The following is a 17050-nucleotide window of genomic DNA, read 5'->3' as shown; positions in this document are numbered from 1 at the left end:
ACGCCGGGTAGCACCCGTGGAGCTTTTACACCCCGGCGCCTGGTCCCGAAGCCACCGAAATACGGTCCAGGCCGGCGTATCGTCCCCGCTTCCTTGTTTGCATGTGCGGTTAAAATCTTAGTCGGACCCTGGACCGCCAATTTGGCCGAGCAAAATGCAAGGAATAATATCTGGTTGGATACGGAGTATTCTTTCCTTCCTCTATTCCGGCATACATGCATTTTGCCTTGTGCCAACTCACCTCGCGCCCGCGCCCTCTTGAGCCCATCCCTTGAAACTATTGACGCGACACACCACCAGACAACATTGAACCTACTCCAAGCCGCGGGGGGCTTCACATGTCTATTGGCCGAACACAGCAGAGAACACCTGCGACAGAAACCGCCTCAGCCCCCAGGACCATGGGTTCAAGACCACGAGTTGCCATGAGCAGCCAGGGCCCATGACGACCAACCAAGGCGAAAAGCCATCCACACCGCAATGAGATATCACCGTCTCGGCCCATCGGAATGCCAATTTGGTCCCGGCCGAGCGCGAGGTTCAAGTCTCGTTCCCTGATGGCGGATTCCAGGCGTGGCTGGTTGTATTTGGTTCATTCTGCGCGTAGGGCGCCGTCTTTGGCCTCATCAACACCGCGGCCGCGTTTGAGTCATACTTCAAGGCGCACCAGCTAAAAGACTACAGAAACTCCTAGATTGGCTGGATCTTCAGCCTTAGCCTGTTTCTGGTCTGTTTTGTTGGCATCCAGGCCGGACCTGTATTTGATCGGCACGGGGCAAGGCTTCTTCTGGCGGCGGGCAGCTTGTGTATTGCTGAGCATCTCAACAAGTACGTGCCCCTTGCAGCCACGGTGGTTCTTGCTGTCTGGTGCAGACACTTTTCATGCAGGGGCGTCTAACGGTATTTTCTTGTGGCCTAGGCTATTATCAGATCATGTTGACGTATTCTGTTCTTGGCGGGCTCTGCGCCCTTGCCAACATCTTTATTCGCACCCGGCTTGCACCCCGGGTCACGGACCTGATGGCGGAGCCAATAACAAGAGGAACTCTGTGTGGCCGGACTTGATCATTTTCCGGGACAAGAGATATGCTCTGTCGGCGCTGGGCATCTTCTTTATGGAATTCGGGCTCTTTGTGCCGCTGACCTACCTCGTCTCATACGCAATGGCACAAGGACTCAACACTTCGGAAAGCTTCACGGTTTTGTCTTTGCTCAACCCAGGCTCCGTCTTTGGTAGATGTCTGCCGGGCTTTCTCGCAGACAAGATGGGGCGCTTCAACGTCACCATCTTGACAATCCCGCTCTGTGTTGCCACCCTACTGGGGCTTTGGCTACCGTCTGGTTCGTCGAGAGCCACCATTACTGCTTTTTGCGTCCTGTTTGGCTTCGCAAGCGGGAGTAATCTTGGCCTGGCGCCCGTCTGTGTCGGCCAATCTTGTGCTCCAAAAGAGTCAATACGGGCGGTACTTCTGCACGGCGGAGATGCTTGCGAGCTGTGGCGCCTTGACCAGCGTACCCATCGGAGGCGCCCTGCTGGGGGGTGGCCAAGAGAGCAGCGGTTGGTTGGGCATGATTCTATTTTCTGGCTTGTCCTACGTCGTTTCCTTGGGCTGTTACACATCTGCGCGTGTTCTAGCCACCGGATGGTACCCATGGGCAAAGTTTTAAAGCCTCCTTGAACTGACATGCCGATACGCTTGTGCCCGTTTGAGTAGGCATGAACTTCAAAGCATGGCATTGATTGATGCCTATGACAACGGATGACATCCCTGGCTCAACAGCGATAAATCCACTGGCGCTGTTGTGGATTTATACCTATCAAGCCATTACTTTTCCTCTCCAAGTAACATTTCATATGCCAATTTTGTGTATATAACTAGTCGGAAAAATTCATTAAATCAAGCTCAATGTGCGCCCAGTGTCATCTTTGAAGTAAAATTTGGATTGAGATTTCTGCGCCGTGGTGACAAGCACCAAACGGATGCCGGCCCGGGCCATTGTGTTATCATAACATATTTGACGCTCGTTGAGATTTATTTCATTGCCGACGCGGGGTAAACGATTTCTAGGCAGCTACTTTGAGAGAGTCGTGTTTTAATCTCGCTGCCTGATTTCATTTTGACCGACTTCCCTCCGGAATGTGTCTAGGGGATGGATGCCTTTCTACCAGCTACCTTGCCTATGTGCGACCAAGTTTATGCCACATTCCAACTCGCCAGTGTTCTCTCCAGCCAGTGAATGCTTCGAGCTCCGCTATCACAGTCACTTGGACATGCTCTGACTCGCGTGCTTTCCGTCCATTGTCATCAAGTGCGGGCCGTGTCTACCCAAAGGACGACGCATGTTTATCGCTACTTTGAGTTCTACCGTCCTTCATCTTTCATCACGCAGCCAAAGTCTGATGCACACCAATCACAACGGTTTAGTAAACCAATATAACGTAAAGATTCACCCTACCACCCAATTCCGACGTTTATGACCAATCATCAGCTGTTGAAAGGCCCGATCAGCAAGTCTGTTCAAGATATGCATCTTCAACTTGTAATTCGTATGATTGTACAGAGTAGATCGGGCTTCCTGTCAGACCATGCTCAATCCCGGCTAATCCGGTCTGAGAAGTATCGAAGTCTGGAGGCATTTCTCTCCAAGCGCAGGCAATGCTCACCTCAAGTCAACCTCCTGAGGAATCTTTACTCAAATTTTCACTTACCATCACCCTCTGCCTACGTTTCAAAAAATCACGTCGTCATCACAAACATGAAGTTCCTAATTCTGATCTCGAGCATTGCTGGCCTCGGCCTGGAAGAACCACAAGATCAGCATCTTGCTGAGGCACCCGTGTGCCCATACGGTGGTGAATCCTGTCACACGGACGACGCCCCCCAGGTATGCTGCCCAGGGTATTACTGTCTGGTACCGCCACCGTTCGGTGGGCCAATCTATGCTTGGCCAACAAAAACTAAAGCAATCTTTAATACGGAGACTAGCAAATCGTCAACATGGGGTGTAAATGTTGGCTTGGTCGTTGTATAGATTTCTCCGACGGAATTTAAGCTCTGCCGACGATATCGGGTTGTCAGTACTACCGGCGTAGCTATTGAGCAAATAAATTATATGAACTATTAAAATTTGTAATACGGAGGCGTACTGAAGCACTAGACCGGATACTATCTCTTTAGATGCGGAATAGCTCGTGGAGACTCCTCTGCTATATAGTTTTCCTAGGTAAGCGAGTCTCCGCAAGCTATTCCGCATCTAAAGAGATTTGTCGGCAGGTGGTCGAATTTCACAAAAACGGACCTCGAGTGATAATGAGTTATTAACAGCAATTTTCGCAGTGGAATAAAGCACATTAATAGTGCAAAACAACAATATTACCAATGTCTAAATGTCTAAGATGGAAGCCCTGAAAACTCGGGAAATTGACTATAACCTTTTTATACCCCGTTAAAGCCCCTGAGGACCCATGTGATGACCCTAAACCTACCCCTAACTCGAAACCCTAGAAAAATCATAGTATATCACGACTCTCGGAGCCTCGGGCCCTTCAAACATCCAATTATCGCCTGACGAGCTCAATAAGTGAGCCATCCACACTTGGCCTTCGTTTTATCTGCCCATAACTCCCAGAAATACCACGCCCTAATATTCCTTGGAGGTTTTCCCAAACAGGCTGAGGATAGGACGTACACAGGCTCTCTAACAGTCAGCAATATATTCAAGGCATCAACTTTATTGAGATATCTAGTTACTCGGTGAAAAACTAAAGCTAGGAAAGAGTGGCCCCGAGTTCAGCAAACACAGACATGATACTGAAGAGAGCTGGTAATCCGTCCCAGAACTTGGAGGCCCCCAACCCCTGTCATCGAAGCCGTGGGGACGCAGGTTCTGGTGAGGTTGAGCCACGCCGGGACTGTTGCATCCGCCGCGGAATCCCGGCAGATGCACGGGCGAGCAGCGTAGACTTGGACTTCAGGTGAGCCCCTGCAAGACCTAGATACGGCACGGTCTGGCGGGTGCCGTCAGAGCCCTGAATGCCAACCCAGCCAGACCATAGGGGTAGGCGCTTCACATCCAGGCCGTCGGGACCCGACGCGGAGACGTCAATGGTAGCAGACTCTCCCGGACCCAGTGTGATGCCGCTCTTGCTTAGCTGGACCTTGGCCGGGGCTTGGACAGTCTGGCTACAGGCGGGGCGATTATCTTGACCCAAGGTGTATAGGGTCAGGGCCGAGATGGGGGATAGTTGGTACTGGACTGTGGTCTTGGCCTGATTTTGAATACGAAAGCTGACTGAAGGAACGCGGTGGGCGGCATCGTTGAAGGCGAGGTTGGTCGGGGTGACGACGAGGGTGGTGGCACCCGCGGCTTCCGCGGCGCGGACGAGACGACTGCCTTGTTGAGCCACGCTGACGAAGCTGCTCGGGCTCTCGATCTGCGGCTTGGCGGTTCCCATGATGACGCCGTTGAGGACGGCGGCATCCCAGGTACCGCGCGCCTCGCCAACAAGCGCGTAGATGCCGGTGCTCCCGCCCAGGGCCGGATGCTGATGGTCTACCTATCCAGTACGTGAGCTGTTTGGTTTCGGAACGGACGGGGATCAGGATGGCAAACCTACGCCCGCGTCAATCACGGCTATTCCGACGCCGTGTTCCAGATATCCCTTCTCGTGAAGCTTGTCTATAGTTGTCATCAAGTGCGTCCAGCGGACTTTGGAGTCTTCTCGCTTTGCGGCACGACGTATCTTCTCGCCCTCTTGCTGGGAGCCAGGCTGCTCACCATCGGCAGCGGGCTCCGGGCTCGTCGTCACAGACCAGGCCCTCCCGGCGAAACCCTTCTTCTGAAGCTCAGCGTGAAACTCCTCGGCACGAGTGGCATTGGGCATTTGGAACACCAGGCCCCGAAACACGGATGAGTCGTATTTGTGGCGGATGATGCCTTGGCGCTGCTGAAGAGTGTTGGCTAGTGCTGTTAACTGGGCTTCATCCGACTCAAGAATATATAGTCCAGAATCGACATCGCCCGTGCTGCTGCCCTGTTGTCCAACGTCGGCAGCTAAAGACGATGCTACGAGAACCCATGAACGGGCGAGGCTACGTAGACGCATCATGACGCCCATAATCAAGACCCAAAAGAATAAAGCAGAAGAAATAGCCAAGTGTCAAGTGTAAAACAGCGTCTCGTTGTTGCCACGAACAGCCTCGACCCGGTTCTGCGGCTCTCTACCACTTTATATGGATGTACTTGATACGCTGGTGAGGTCTTGAAGATTTATTCAACGTATTGCTAATTGTTCGGCATATACTACAACCGGGGTGTAACGCCAGGGACGAAGCGAGATGTTTCTTCATGACCCGTCAGAGTCCAGACCACCTTCTTCTCCGTGGCACATACAGAGGTCTATTGCATGGCCAGGCCCCGGCGCTTTGTCACAAAGTTTCGGACAGCTGAAGTGCATAATGTTGCTGGTGGTACAGGAAGTTAGGCACCCGAATAAGAATTCCCCCCACAACCCGAACATGACGGGAACCGGCTGGCTTGCAGGCTGTTAAATTCAGACCAGGTAAGACTCCATCGATACATCTGGTTTTTCCTGTGCATATGCAGCTGGTGGGCGTGAAATGGGCCCGTCATATTATGACCCACCACACACGTCGCATAACTTGTGTAACAGTTAAATATGGAGATAATAGAAATATTACGTTAGTAAAATCTCCTACAAGAATATCCTTTTATAAGGAAAAAAGTTTAATTTAACTAAGAAAACCTTAATATATAAGTACAAGTAAAAGGCTTAAAAGAAATATAATATTAGGTTACTCATCGCTGGACTTTCTTATACTCCAGCGACTCCACCAGCGGGTACCGGCAACTAGGAGTACCAGACTTGCTGCTGCCTAAAGTGCCCTGACTCGGCACCGGAGTCTAGAAACTACCGGAATGCCCTATTCGGAGACCTTGATTTATAACAGATCTGCTTCGGCTTTATGCATGTAAAGCGATAGCTGCATTGGCAATTTATATTTGACCCTCAGCTTCAAGTATTTGTCTGCGTTTACAATACACTACTTCTTCGGAAAGTGGCACTTCTTCACAAGCTTATTAACAAGAGCTTATTATACGAAGATACGATTTCTAGCCACTATATTCCCCGGATCGCTTCGGAGAATAGCATAATAGTCTAAGATAATATTATAATATAGCTTAATCGTGTCTGGTAGCATAGGCTCGGTCGGTTAGGCGATTGCGCTGAGTCGCTGACAAAGGGTCAATGCGATTGCACTTGGCTCAAGCTTCAGTTGGTCCTATGGACTGGCTATCCAAAATGCTGGCCGTTGGGCTGGAATTGATGCGATGAAGCCAAGGTGTTGAGTCAAGCGGGCGATAATTGAAGGTCCGTGAGGCAATAATTGAGCGGGCCGAGAGGTCCGAGGATCGTGATATTCGTTCTTTCCAGGGTTTCGAGTGTGGGCTAGGATGAGGGTCATCACAGGGGTCGTCAGGGGCTCCAACAAGGTATAAGAAGGGTCAACATCCCGTGTTATCAGGGCTTTTATCTGGGACCTTCAGTCATCAGAAACATCATGATTTTGCATCGTCAATATGCTTTATTCCTGTGCGAAAATTTCTCTTGATAACTCAACGCAAAGATGTCTGATTTATGTGACCGGTTTTATTAATGCCGTCGCCGTTCCAATGTGGACAGCCTGAACAAGACATGACGGTTAAACGGTCAAAGCCCATCTCCAACTTTAGTAACGAGCACCATGGATCACAAGGGCGTCAGATTTTGTATTATCGAATAATTCAAGTATTAGGTCGGTTGGGTGTGTTGGACGCGTTGGGTGTTTGTTGGTACTTTTTCTCTTGGTCTGCTTGCATGTTCAACACAGATGTTTGCTCCCTATTATGCTTTTCTGCATTATCTACGCATAAACCAATCAATTCCATGTCTGGTGACTAGGATGCCTTTTCACACCCAGAACCCTGCTCTTGCAGCACCTGCCATTCCTCCGGGCCACTATTTAGCTGCGCCATCACACAGCCTCTGGCCAAGGCCTTACCAGGCTTCGATGACATTTCCATATTTCACAAATCATGCGTTCTGCGAATTATCTCTCCCAACCTAATTCTTTTGGAAATATGGAGTTTTCTATGCAGCCAACGCGGAAAACCGCCAACTGGCCAATTTATTGGCCGGGGGAGCTAGGAAGCGGTGAGAGCCTTATAAATAGGACTAGGAACAAGCGCCATCTGCAGAGCAGGCCAGTACGACATGAAAAGGTCCGGGGAGTTAGGACGACAGCTTAGGAGGCTGTGTGGCCTAATGGCGGCAAAACATGCGTGGTGCGTACGGATGTAGAGTTGACATTTAATACACCTTGTCGTAATTTTTTCGAGACATAAATGCCCAACTTTTATGTATTATTATCTACAGACATGCGAAAAAGGAAGCAACCTCAAAGAGAGCCTTGAGCCCGCGTCCATAAGTTGCTAGGGGCAAACTTATACGAAACCAAATCAACCCACGCAACGGGAGCATGTCCGGCGCCAAAGTTCAGCAGCTTGGCAGGATCAAGCGCGTAACATGCTAATCCATGATGACGGGGGATCGTCGAGCAGCGTAACCAAAATAGACTGAAGCATATTTGAAGCCCAACCTCATCAACCCTCCAGCCATCTCTCCTCATATAGAGATAAGAGTATTACGGCACTCCATTGCTCCAGTCTATGATAGCCGTCGGTTGTTTAAAACACGCGGCCGCAGTGATTGTTGAGGAAGTTCATGTTGACAAAGCCGTTCTGTCGGAGAGGTAATGGTTAGCAGAATATAAAGTTGAAGCTGAAATGGCTTGGTATCTCACCTGCTCAACCTTGTCCCCAGCGCAGCAGTAGGTGCTACCAGAGCAGTTTTCCCCAAGAACGTTGAAGTTGCAAAAGAATCCGCCCATGAAGCCTCCCGAGCCGCTGCAGCAAACCTGCTTCTGCTCATTGTTGCATACATTTACGTCGCCACCATTGTCGCCGGGGGTTTCGCCAGGGGTTGGGCCGGGAGCTGGGCCGGGAGTTGGGGCGCAACCGTCGCACTCTTTGCAAGGCAGAGCAAAGGCAGAAGAAGCAAAAAGAGCAAGAAACGCAATAGTGAACTTCATGATGGCGATTGTGAGGAGAAGAAGCTAGAGTTGGTTGATGGCTGGCGGGTTTATAGAGTAGAGAAGCGAATGTTGAGAGAGGATACTGTTTGAGGGATGGGGATGAGTGATCAGAACACGGGCAGAATGGCTCTATTTAACTTGCATCCCATGACGGCGTGAAGCTTTCTCAAGATGGTGTAGGATCATGGATAAAGCTCTAGTGCCTCTAACTGTCCACCGCTAGACTTGAACTCTCGTGGTCAAAGCAAATTACAGGACGGTTACAGCCGACGGCTTGAACAAATGCTGAGCAGAGGCAACTTGGGAGCACAGACGGATTGTACCTCCTGAAACGTGATTTACCTAATAGGTATTTCTTCTCGTAGTAATCATTGATGTGACCTGTACCGTTTACGTAGCATGAGTAAACAATGGAACCCGTGAGATCCTTGGCAGGCATGTCCAAGCAACAAGAACTGACTAGTAATTTTCATCTGCTCTTCTTGAGCTGATATCCGTAGCCTTGTGTAATGAAACTTTTTATACTATTTCAAGACACATGGCATATTAAGATGGGTATGAACTAACACTGAATAACTTGACAAGTTGATTTAAAACCAGTGCTACATGAAAACAAGGAAGCATTCAGGGGTGACACTAAGGAGTAAAAGAAGCAGAGAGCAGTGCAACAAGTCGATCAATTGCAAGTCAACATCAGGGGTCTCATTTCTAGCATTCAGCTACTCTGCCAGAACTAGCCTTTACGGCCACTTCTCCCCTTTCGAGGCAGTCGCCACCTGGACCCTCAGGCTTCCAAATATGGCAACTAACAAATCGCTCAAATTGCCCGAATTGGTAGTAAAAAATAAAGCTGGAGTTGGTGCTAGTGTGTGTGAGGGAGAGACATTTTAAGCCACTTGAAGCGCTAGCCTTTCTAGCGGCGACGAGAGAAATATGCGCATAAGTCTTGGGCATTTGTTAGTGGATCATGCCGTATGTGGCTCTCTGCTCGATTACCCAACTATTCAATAGTTTTTGTGTGAGCAATGGTCGATGTTGATGCCTTGACCCTGTTGAAATGTCTCGGACAAGAGGCGTCCGGTTGGGCCATGAGCGGGCGAGTTGCTCCGCTCCATGACACCCAACCCAGTTTGAGGGCGAATTACTTGGGGCACGGCCGCTCTTGACTTGTTGTCAGGGCACGGTTGTCCCATATTGACATATTTCTCCGCTTACGGCTCAAGTGCCGCCGCCAGCCTTGCAAGTACCAGACGGATTTTCCCAAGGATTTGGACTAAAAACATATCGTGGGGTTTGGCACCCGGCCGCTAGCCTGAAATGGGGTGTGGAGTAACGTCAACGGTGATGTGCACCTGGGGTCGAGCAATTCGCGCTGGGTTGGGTGTCATGCAGCGGAGCCATGTTCCGTGCCATTTTGTCTGTGCCATTTTCAGGTACAGACATCAAATGTTGTGGCAGTACGATTAGATTCGGGGGTCATGTCTTGCACGTGCAACTACTACGAGAGTCAAGGTAGTATTATTGAAAATCTACGTTCGGAGGTAACAATACATGTATGTCTAAAGCATTTTGAACATGGGGCTCGCGGATGGCGCCTTGCCCGATCGGGATGCGCCGCCTAACCCTAACCTGGTCGGGAAGCAGCGTCTGAGGCTGTAGACTCTTGGAATCATGCCAGAAATCCGCAAGGCGCGATTCACGGACTCGGAACCATCCAAGTTGAGTACCGGAGAATTTTTCTCCACCATGATCGCCGTCAATGCTAGGACGCCCAGGGTCACATCGGGCTAGGGAGCCGATTACCCAAATACAAGACTAAGATGGAAGCAGTGCTAGTTGACCACTAACTGTCTGGCGGCCATTTCCCCCGGATGCTATGTGCCGCACTCGTCGATTGCAACCTCACAATTGGTCCATGGACGGGTGAGGTGAAGGAACTCCACGGACCGATCTGCACGTACAACTCAGGGGGGACCGGAGCTCCCGTCTTTCACCATTAAGTCGCCCACACAAGGCAGGTGAGAAGGATTCTCCCTATTGACCAGACCAGACAGTCAACAAAATTCTTCCGGGGGCAAGTGCTTTCCCAGGACTATTCCATCAGCACCATCGTTCTTGCTTGATGAACATCTCTCCTCCTCCTTCATGCTCGGCAAACTCTCCCGAAATCGCGCAACAGAGAAGATAATTTGTGTTAATTCTTCAGACTTGGATCCCTTCAGCCCTTCCATCCAGGGAACCTAGGCGATGCCTACACTTCTGGCCTGCTCCCCAATACTGAGCGACTGAGGGACAACCAACTCCGCGTGCATGCTAGACTTCTCTCTCCAACGGCTTTTGTCTGTTAATCTCAAGGCTTTAATTCTGAGCCGGGCAAGACACCTCTTCTTAGTAAGTAGCTCTTGCGTTATATCGTACTCCCAAACAAAAAGTGCCAGAGACAAGGCTTATATCGATGCCGCCGAGACACGTAGCCACCTTTTCCATAATGGAGGACAAGGCTGTCCGTTTCAAAGCCAGATACAATGGATTACGGCTGCTTTTGGTTGAATCTGTCAGTTTGAAACCTTGAGACGGTATTGTTTCGATGATTTCCACCAAATCACCCAGTGCATCGTCCGCCCAATGCAATGCGGTCGAAGCCCCCGAGACTGGAAGAAACAAAGGTGGCTGTACCGTGCTAGTTGGATTTTGGATCTGTGAGCTTTCCTGCCGAATGACTGTTCAGACTACGACAAGAGATGGCCAAACGTCTCAAAAGTGGCTCTAGCCGCTGCGAAATAAAGGGGCAGCTCGTCGAGTTATTTCTCACCGTCGGCTTCACCCCGAGCTTGGCTAGTTTTTTGACGACGTCAGCCGTGCCAAGAGATTGATTCCAGCATATAATGCAGGAGTGTGCTGCCCATGGCGTCGTCGACGTTGATGTTCAGTCCCCGCTGTTTCAGCAAATCCACTTGACAGTGTTCAAATTTGTCGCCCATTCGTATTCCTACTGGCATAGATTTGGAGGATTTTGTGTCCGTGTATGGCTGCCTCAGAATATCCTCGACTCTTCGCAATATAGTGGACTTCAACATTAATGGACAGAGCAATGTCATCCTTGACCCTGCTTTCAACGTTGTCCCTATCAAAATGTGTCATGCGCCAACCGTCTAATTATAAGTCCTTTCCCACTCTCATATGACGAGCTTGTTATGAGAATCCTCAGGTTGACGGCCCGCTGTCTAATACATTGGATAGTGTTTTTTCGGCTATAGTATCACATTCAACAAGGCCTTCAATGATGAGGAACATCATGTCCAAGCCGGAAGAAGTGATAATATCGCACAAGTATTCCCAGGGGGTTTCGGGTCGTACGAACTAACAAGCGTCCAGGATGGTGGGCATGAATGCCACCTTACATGTTATTTATAATTAAAAGTGCGTTTTTAAGGTCTTTCAAAGATATATATTATTTAAAGCTATTAACGCTATTATCCTAGCAGTTTGAACTAGTCTCTATATAATTGAATATTAACTGGCAAGCGTATTAATAGGGTTATTCTAGATAAATTAACTTAGTATTAATACATTGAATACCGAGAATTTTATATGTATTTTTACAGCTAAAATAATATATAAAGGTACCTAACCTACTAACGCTTAGGACCGCTATATAATTTCAATCCAACTGTTACGTGCTAAGTTGGCCGAAAAAGTAACTTACAAGTATATAGATTTATTAATACAAACAAGTATATATATAAGAAATTAATACGTATTTTAAGCCTGTAAGAAAATATATTAAATATCGACTTGAGTCTTTTATAAGTACTTATTTATATTTGTTATATATTATTCTCTGGTACTTGATCCTACCCTATACCGTTGTGAATACCAATTCAAGTATCCACCGGTCCACAACCTGTGCGCAATATCTAATATCCGCTTGTGCTGTCTGGTGGCCTGACCAGTTACCCAATCCAGCATAGTTCAACGTGTGACACATTCATTCTTCCTTGTTCATAGATTGATGTCTCACAGTTTCCAAGTCCTCCATCCCCAACTTTGCCGAGAGGATGGTCTCCTATGAGCTTTACGATGATGGCGCGTGGGACCGTGGCGAGGCTATATTCCAGGCTTTGCGGGATACGCTGTACGATGAAGATCTTTACCACGAGATTGCCACGTTTGTCACTAAACATCGAAAAGGTGGTAGCCCCGTCAAGTGTTTCCCCCCCAAGATTGGAGGGTTCAATTTCCATTATCGCATCCTGTACTGCGATGGGAGCTCCGCCATCATTCGCTTCCCCATGCCGGGGTACTTTCGGATGGCTGAGGAGAAGCTCCTCGGCGAGGTGGCTGCCATGCGTTACATAGCCGATAATACGACCATACCTGTGCCCTCCATCCTGCACTACGGCATGGCAGACGAGAGCCCCAGAAGGCTTGGTCCTTTTCTAATCATGGAGTACATTGAAAATTGCGGCGACATGGCTGATGTGCTGAGGGCGCCCGGACACCCCCATGAAGACAAGCCAGTCCTCGATCCAGCCATGGACGAAGCGAAACTCGACCATGTGTATGGCCAAATTGCTGACATCATGCTCCAACTGGCCAAATGCGACTTCTCCCGCATCGGATGCCTTGGAATGAGCAACTCGAATGGCGATGATGGCGACCCAGAAATCACCTCTCGGCCTCTGTCCCTCAACATGACCCAGCTGGGGGAGGTAGGAGGCGTCCCTCACTTCGAACTGCCCCCTACCTCCAAGACATTTTCCACCTCGTCCCAATACTACTCTGCTCTGGCCGATATGCATCTTCAGCAACTCTCGTTCCAGCGAAACCAGGTCGTCCTGTCAGACGATGAGTGTCGCAAGAAATACATCGCCAGGTAAGTCTTTCAGCCCAGTTCCCATCAAGCCATCACTAACGTCTTGTCGAGGCAACTCTTCCGCAAAGTGGCCGCCAAACATGGCGTTGCCTCGCCGGACACAGACCCGGGCCCTTTCAAGCTGTGGTGCGACGACTTTCGCCCTGGCAACATTCTGATTGACGACGAGTATCGCATCGTCGGTGTCATAGACTGGGAGTTTACCTATGCCGCCCCCGTTGAATTCGCCTACTCCCCGCCATGGTGGCTTCTTCTCGTCATGCCCGAGGAGTGGACCGAGGGGCTGGACGACTGGGCTGCCAAGTACGAACCCCGGCTGAACAACTTCCTGCGAGTCATGGAAGCAAAGGAGCGTGAGTTGATGGAGCAGGGCCGCCTCCGTCAGCCCCAGGTGCTGTCTACGCACATGCGCCGCAGTTGGGAGACGGGGGACTTTTGGCTCGTGTACGCGGCGCGCAAGTCCTGGGCATTTGATGGCATCTTTTGGAGGACGCTGGATAGGCGCTTCTTTGGGGACAATCCCGCCGGCTTCATGGAAAGGCTCAAGCTGCTGTCGCCAGAACAGGTCGCCGCCATGGAAGCTTTCGTGGAGAGGAAGATGCAGGAGAAGGAAGAGAGCACATTAATCGACTGGTATGCCAAGGACTCGGCGTCCAAGTTGCCGCCGAATATTCTGTCTTTAGATTCAGTAGAACCATGCGAAGCACGCCCTAGCTGTGCACCAATCACGGACGGACCTGACGTACAAGTCGTACCATGACACTCACCTGGGCCTCAATCTGTTTCGACTGTCGACAGCATATTTCTTCTACTCGGATTCCTGCTGAAGGCGGCCTCATTCTTTTACGCACGTAGAAGGGCGAATGGGGGTTGCTTCGTGAGTCTGAGGCGTCATCGATGTTACGCCAACCTGATATCAGGCAACTTCCTACTTGCATATGGCTCGCATCACGCGATGGGCAGACTGGTCACACCAACGGGTGCGGCTGAGATCCCGCCCACCTTGTGCAAGTAAAAACTGCCTGGCCCTCCAGGTTATTTCCGATCCTGCGGGAATCGCGAATTCTGTGGCTGAGCTGTTCAACGACATCTAGCCTTCAGGTTATGTGCATCACAAACAACGAATCGCGGCCAAAAAGCTTGGCAACAATCGATCTTGGGTTCCCTCTGATATACCAGGTATAAAAACGACAATCCTTCATTCTAAGCCCCGAGGTAATAAAACCGCAATTACTTTAGCTCGGTGGCTGGTTACGGAAGTGTACTTCCAAAAGAACTCACGCGTCACTCTCGGACCCGTTTGATGTAACCATTCCCCTGCAAAGACGGCAGAGTCCGCAACCGAAGGAAGCCTCGTACGGATTTTGTGTGTATCCCATTGGCTGGCTGGTTTGTTGGTCACACGAATAAGCGTGCTGCCAAAAAAAGGAGCCCGGGGAAGCCATTGTGCAACCGCCGAGATGCTCTCAAATTACGGACTAAGGGGTCCTGTCGTCAGTTCAATTCCTTCCGACTGGACTCTTTGCGTGAAATCCAGCTCTCATCTGCCTGGATGCTCGCGAAAAGCGCAGGAGTTGAGGCGCCTTCTACTCCGAACAGCCTGGGTCCTTATCAGAGGCCTCAACTTGTGTCTTTTTGCAACTATAATCTTGTGAGCACGCATGAGGCAACAGGAGGAGACATGGCTTGAGTGAGGCTGAAGAGAGACAACAAGAAGCCGGATGAAAACCATGAAAGCCGTGACGAGATCGCCAACGTTGATTCAAGACCCAGAGAGCGATGTCCTACGACAGCGCCAGTACCGCGCACACTGTCGGTCCAAAAGCGACCAAAGCAAAACACTGCCGCGCCCACGAGCAGCCTCATCTTCTTCCAGATCATCCAGTCCGAAGACACCCGAGGAGATTGCGGAGGACACTTGCCTGTATATCAACACACAACTAGAAAAGAGAATTCTCACGCCCCCCAGGAAGAAGGCCACGGGCAACAACTACATGCTGGAAGCCGAGGTTGACGGCAAATCCCTCATCAAAATCGGCCTCACCAAGAAGGCAACCTACGACCGCCTCAACGATATCCAGAGCACTCGCAAGCCAACACAACTCAGCGTCAAAGAGCCCGGGCTCCGAAAAATGGCCCACGTCAAAACGGCCGAACAGCTGATCCTGAAGGAACTAGGGCATTTCCAGCACGAGTTCACCTGCAAGGCATGTCAGGTTGAGCACGGCTAGTACTTTTGCCATTGACCTCGGGTTTGCGAGACAAGTCATGGAGCGACGGACGAGCTTTTGCGCCAGCGAGCCGTGGGACGAGCACGGAGAGCTGCATCCATTTTGGAAGCGGCGCCTGGAACACACAATGAGCGCGAGCAGGTTTCTCTGCGACCACGACCACATATCTCGCGCAGGCGTTCGCAAGCCCTTCGGGAAAGGACATGGTGGTGTTCAACGTGAGGAGGGTAGCGGTTCTGGCGCTTTGCACCTTCTGCCATGTTCCCGGGCGCGGGACGCTGGTGATGTTGCTGTCTTTGATGGCCTTGATGTTGGTCGAGAGGGACTCTTGGCCCCGTGGCGCTGTGCGTTTGAGACGTTTGTCCCGGCTGCGACATTTTCCCGCCCAACGCTGCCGTCCCCCGTTCCTGGCGACTTTGCCGTACGCCATGTATGCCTCTGTCATCTTGGCGCGTTGGCACGGCTCCAACTCTGGCAGATGAAGGTGGAAGACGACGATGCGGGCAGCAGGGCCGACGAGCCTCGCGACAAAGACGAGCCGAAACCGGACAAGCAAGGCGAGGAAATTAAACCGAGTACAGAGGCGATGAGCATGGAGTCTTTAGACGGCGGACATGACATCTCAGACGACAAGCCCAGCAGAACAGGCCAACTCGTCTGCCCAACAGCTAGTAACAAGTCATGCGTGCACATACGCATCAATTCGCGTTGCCCGTTTGCGGCACTTTGATCCAAAAAAGAAGACGACGCGTCCCAAGCGCAATGCGCAATGCACCCAGCTCGCCGGTGAGCACCACTCCGCCCAAGACATGCATACAAACATGGAAGCATCCATGATTGCGACCCCACGGATGCGCCCACGGCCAGATCCATGGTCCCACCAACATGCAGTTACGAGCCAAGGCGACAATAAGACGGGCAGAGCAAACAAAGAAGCCAACGACACCAACCCGTCCCATTCCCCGCCGGCCGCCCAAATCGTCCAAGCACATTGCAATTTCCCGACATATCCGACCTGACACACCAGCGGGGTCCCAATTCGAGACCCGAGCGTACATAATACTACATATGTATATGCGACCGGTCCGTCGTCGGCCGTGTCGTGTCGTGTGTGTACAATTCGCGCCGCACACGATCCATATAAGTAGCACTCACATCCTATGGACAAAAAGACGTCCGTCACATCCCCCCCATCAGCCAATCTCCAAAACACCACATCCTACCGACCAGTCCGGACATGAAGCTGCTCGCCCCCCTCCTCGCCCTCGCGGGCCTCCATATCGCATCCGCGCAGCAACTATCCATCAAGTCCCCACGACCAGGCACCGTCGTCCACCGCAACACCCCTACCGCCATGACGGTCCAGACAGAGGTCTGGTCTGGTCCTCCCGAAACGAATTGACAGCACTTGACTAACACGGCACAGAACAACGGCACCGTGCAGGAAGTCTCGGTGGTGCTCAGCATCCTCCCCTGCCCGGACGGCTCGTGCCCCAACGCCGGCGAGGACCTGGGCACCATCCTGTCGGTCGGCCCCTTCCAGCCCGTCGGCCAGCCGCCCGAGCAGACATTCAACATCACCGTCCCCGACTCCTTCCCCGTGGGGTACGCCGAGCTGGTCGCTACGCACTTTGTGCTGAGGGGGGTGAGTCACCTTGTTCCGACCCGGTTGGTGGCGGCGTGGCGAGAGAGAGCCGGGGACTGACGAGCAGACGCAGGACAAGCATGCGCCGTTTCTGCAGATTGCGGGCGAGATTGTCATTGTGGTGTGAGGCTGGGCGCGCCTT

At 51.1% G+C, this 17050-nt stretch overlaps 6 protein-coding genes across 6 annotated transcripts; 4 read left to right on the top strand and 2 right to left on the bottom strand.

Annotated features, from left to right (window-relative positions):
• Positions 1-3862: 3862 nt before the first annotated feature.
• On the bottom strand, positions 3863-5110 carry MAA_09230 (Peptidase S8A, DUF1034; the record flags this gene model as incomplete). The annotated part of the gene is made up of 2 exons (XM_007827228.2): positions 3863-4558; positions 4619-5110. The coding sequence occupies 2 exons, from the start codon at positions 5108-5110 to the stop codon at positions 3863-3865; spliced, it is 1188 nt and encodes a 395-aa protein (XP_007825419.2).
• A 2639-nt stretch (positions 5111-7749) lies between these two features.
• Positions 7750-8153, bottom strand: MAA_09231 (uncharacterized protein; the record flags this gene model as incomplete). Its single annotated transcript, XM_007827229.1, has 2 exons — positions 7750-7803; positions 7866-8153. The coding sequence occupies 2 exons, from the start codon at positions 8151-8153 to the stop codon at positions 7750-7752; spliced, it is 342 nt and encodes a 113-aa protein (XP_007825420.1).
• A 4061-nt stretch (positions 8154-12214) lies between these two features.
• Positions 12215-13792, top strand: MAA_09232 (phosphotransferase family protein; the record flags this gene model as incomplete). Its single annotated transcript, XM_007827230.1, has 2 exons — positions 12215-13032; positions 13084-13792. The coding sequence occupies 2 exons, from the start codon at positions 12215-12217 to the stop codon at positions 13790-13792; spliced, it is 1527 nt and encodes a 508-aa protein (XP_007825421.1).
• Positions 13793-14762: 970 nt separating this feature from the next.
• On the top strand, positions 14763-15263 carry MAA_11570 (uncharacterized protein; the record flags this gene model as incomplete). The annotated part of the gene is made up of 1 exon (XM_011412485.1): positions 14763-15263. The coding sequence occupies one exon, from the start codon at positions 14763-14765 to the stop codon at positions 15261-15263; it is 501 nt and encodes a 166-aa protein (XP_011410787.1).
• A 127-nt stretch (positions 15264-15390) lies between these two features.
• MAA_11569 (uncharacterized protein) lies at positions 15391-15993 on the top strand (the record flags this gene model as incomplete). The annotated part of the gene is made up of 1 exon (XM_011412484.1): positions 15391-15993. The coding sequence occupies one exon, from the start codon at positions 15391-15393 to the stop codon at positions 15991-15993; it is 603 nt and encodes a 200-aa protein (XP_011410786.1).
• Positions 15994-16500: 507 nt separating this feature from the next.
• Positions 16501-17035, top strand: MAA_09233 (uncharacterized protein; the record flags this gene model as incomplete). Its single annotated transcript, XM_007827231.1, has 3 exons — positions 16501-16635; positions 16690-16908; positions 16982-17035. The coding sequence occupies 3 exons, from the start codon at positions 16501-16503 to the stop codon at positions 17033-17035; spliced, it is 408 nt and encodes a 135-aa protein (XP_007825422.1).
• Positions 17036-17050: the final 15 nt, after the last annotated feature.

Source organism: Metarhizium robertsii (genome assembly GCF_000187425.2).
Source record: "Metarhizium robertsii ARSEF 23 chromosome Unknown MAA_Scf_10, whole genome shotgun sequence".
NCBI classification, from domain to species: Eukaryota; Fungi; Ascomycota; class Sordariomycetes; order Hypocreales; family Clavicipitaceae; genus Metarhizium; species Metarhizium robertsii.
Note: the sequence above shows the minus strand (reverse complement) of the source record. Positions and strands in the feature narration are given on the sequence as shown.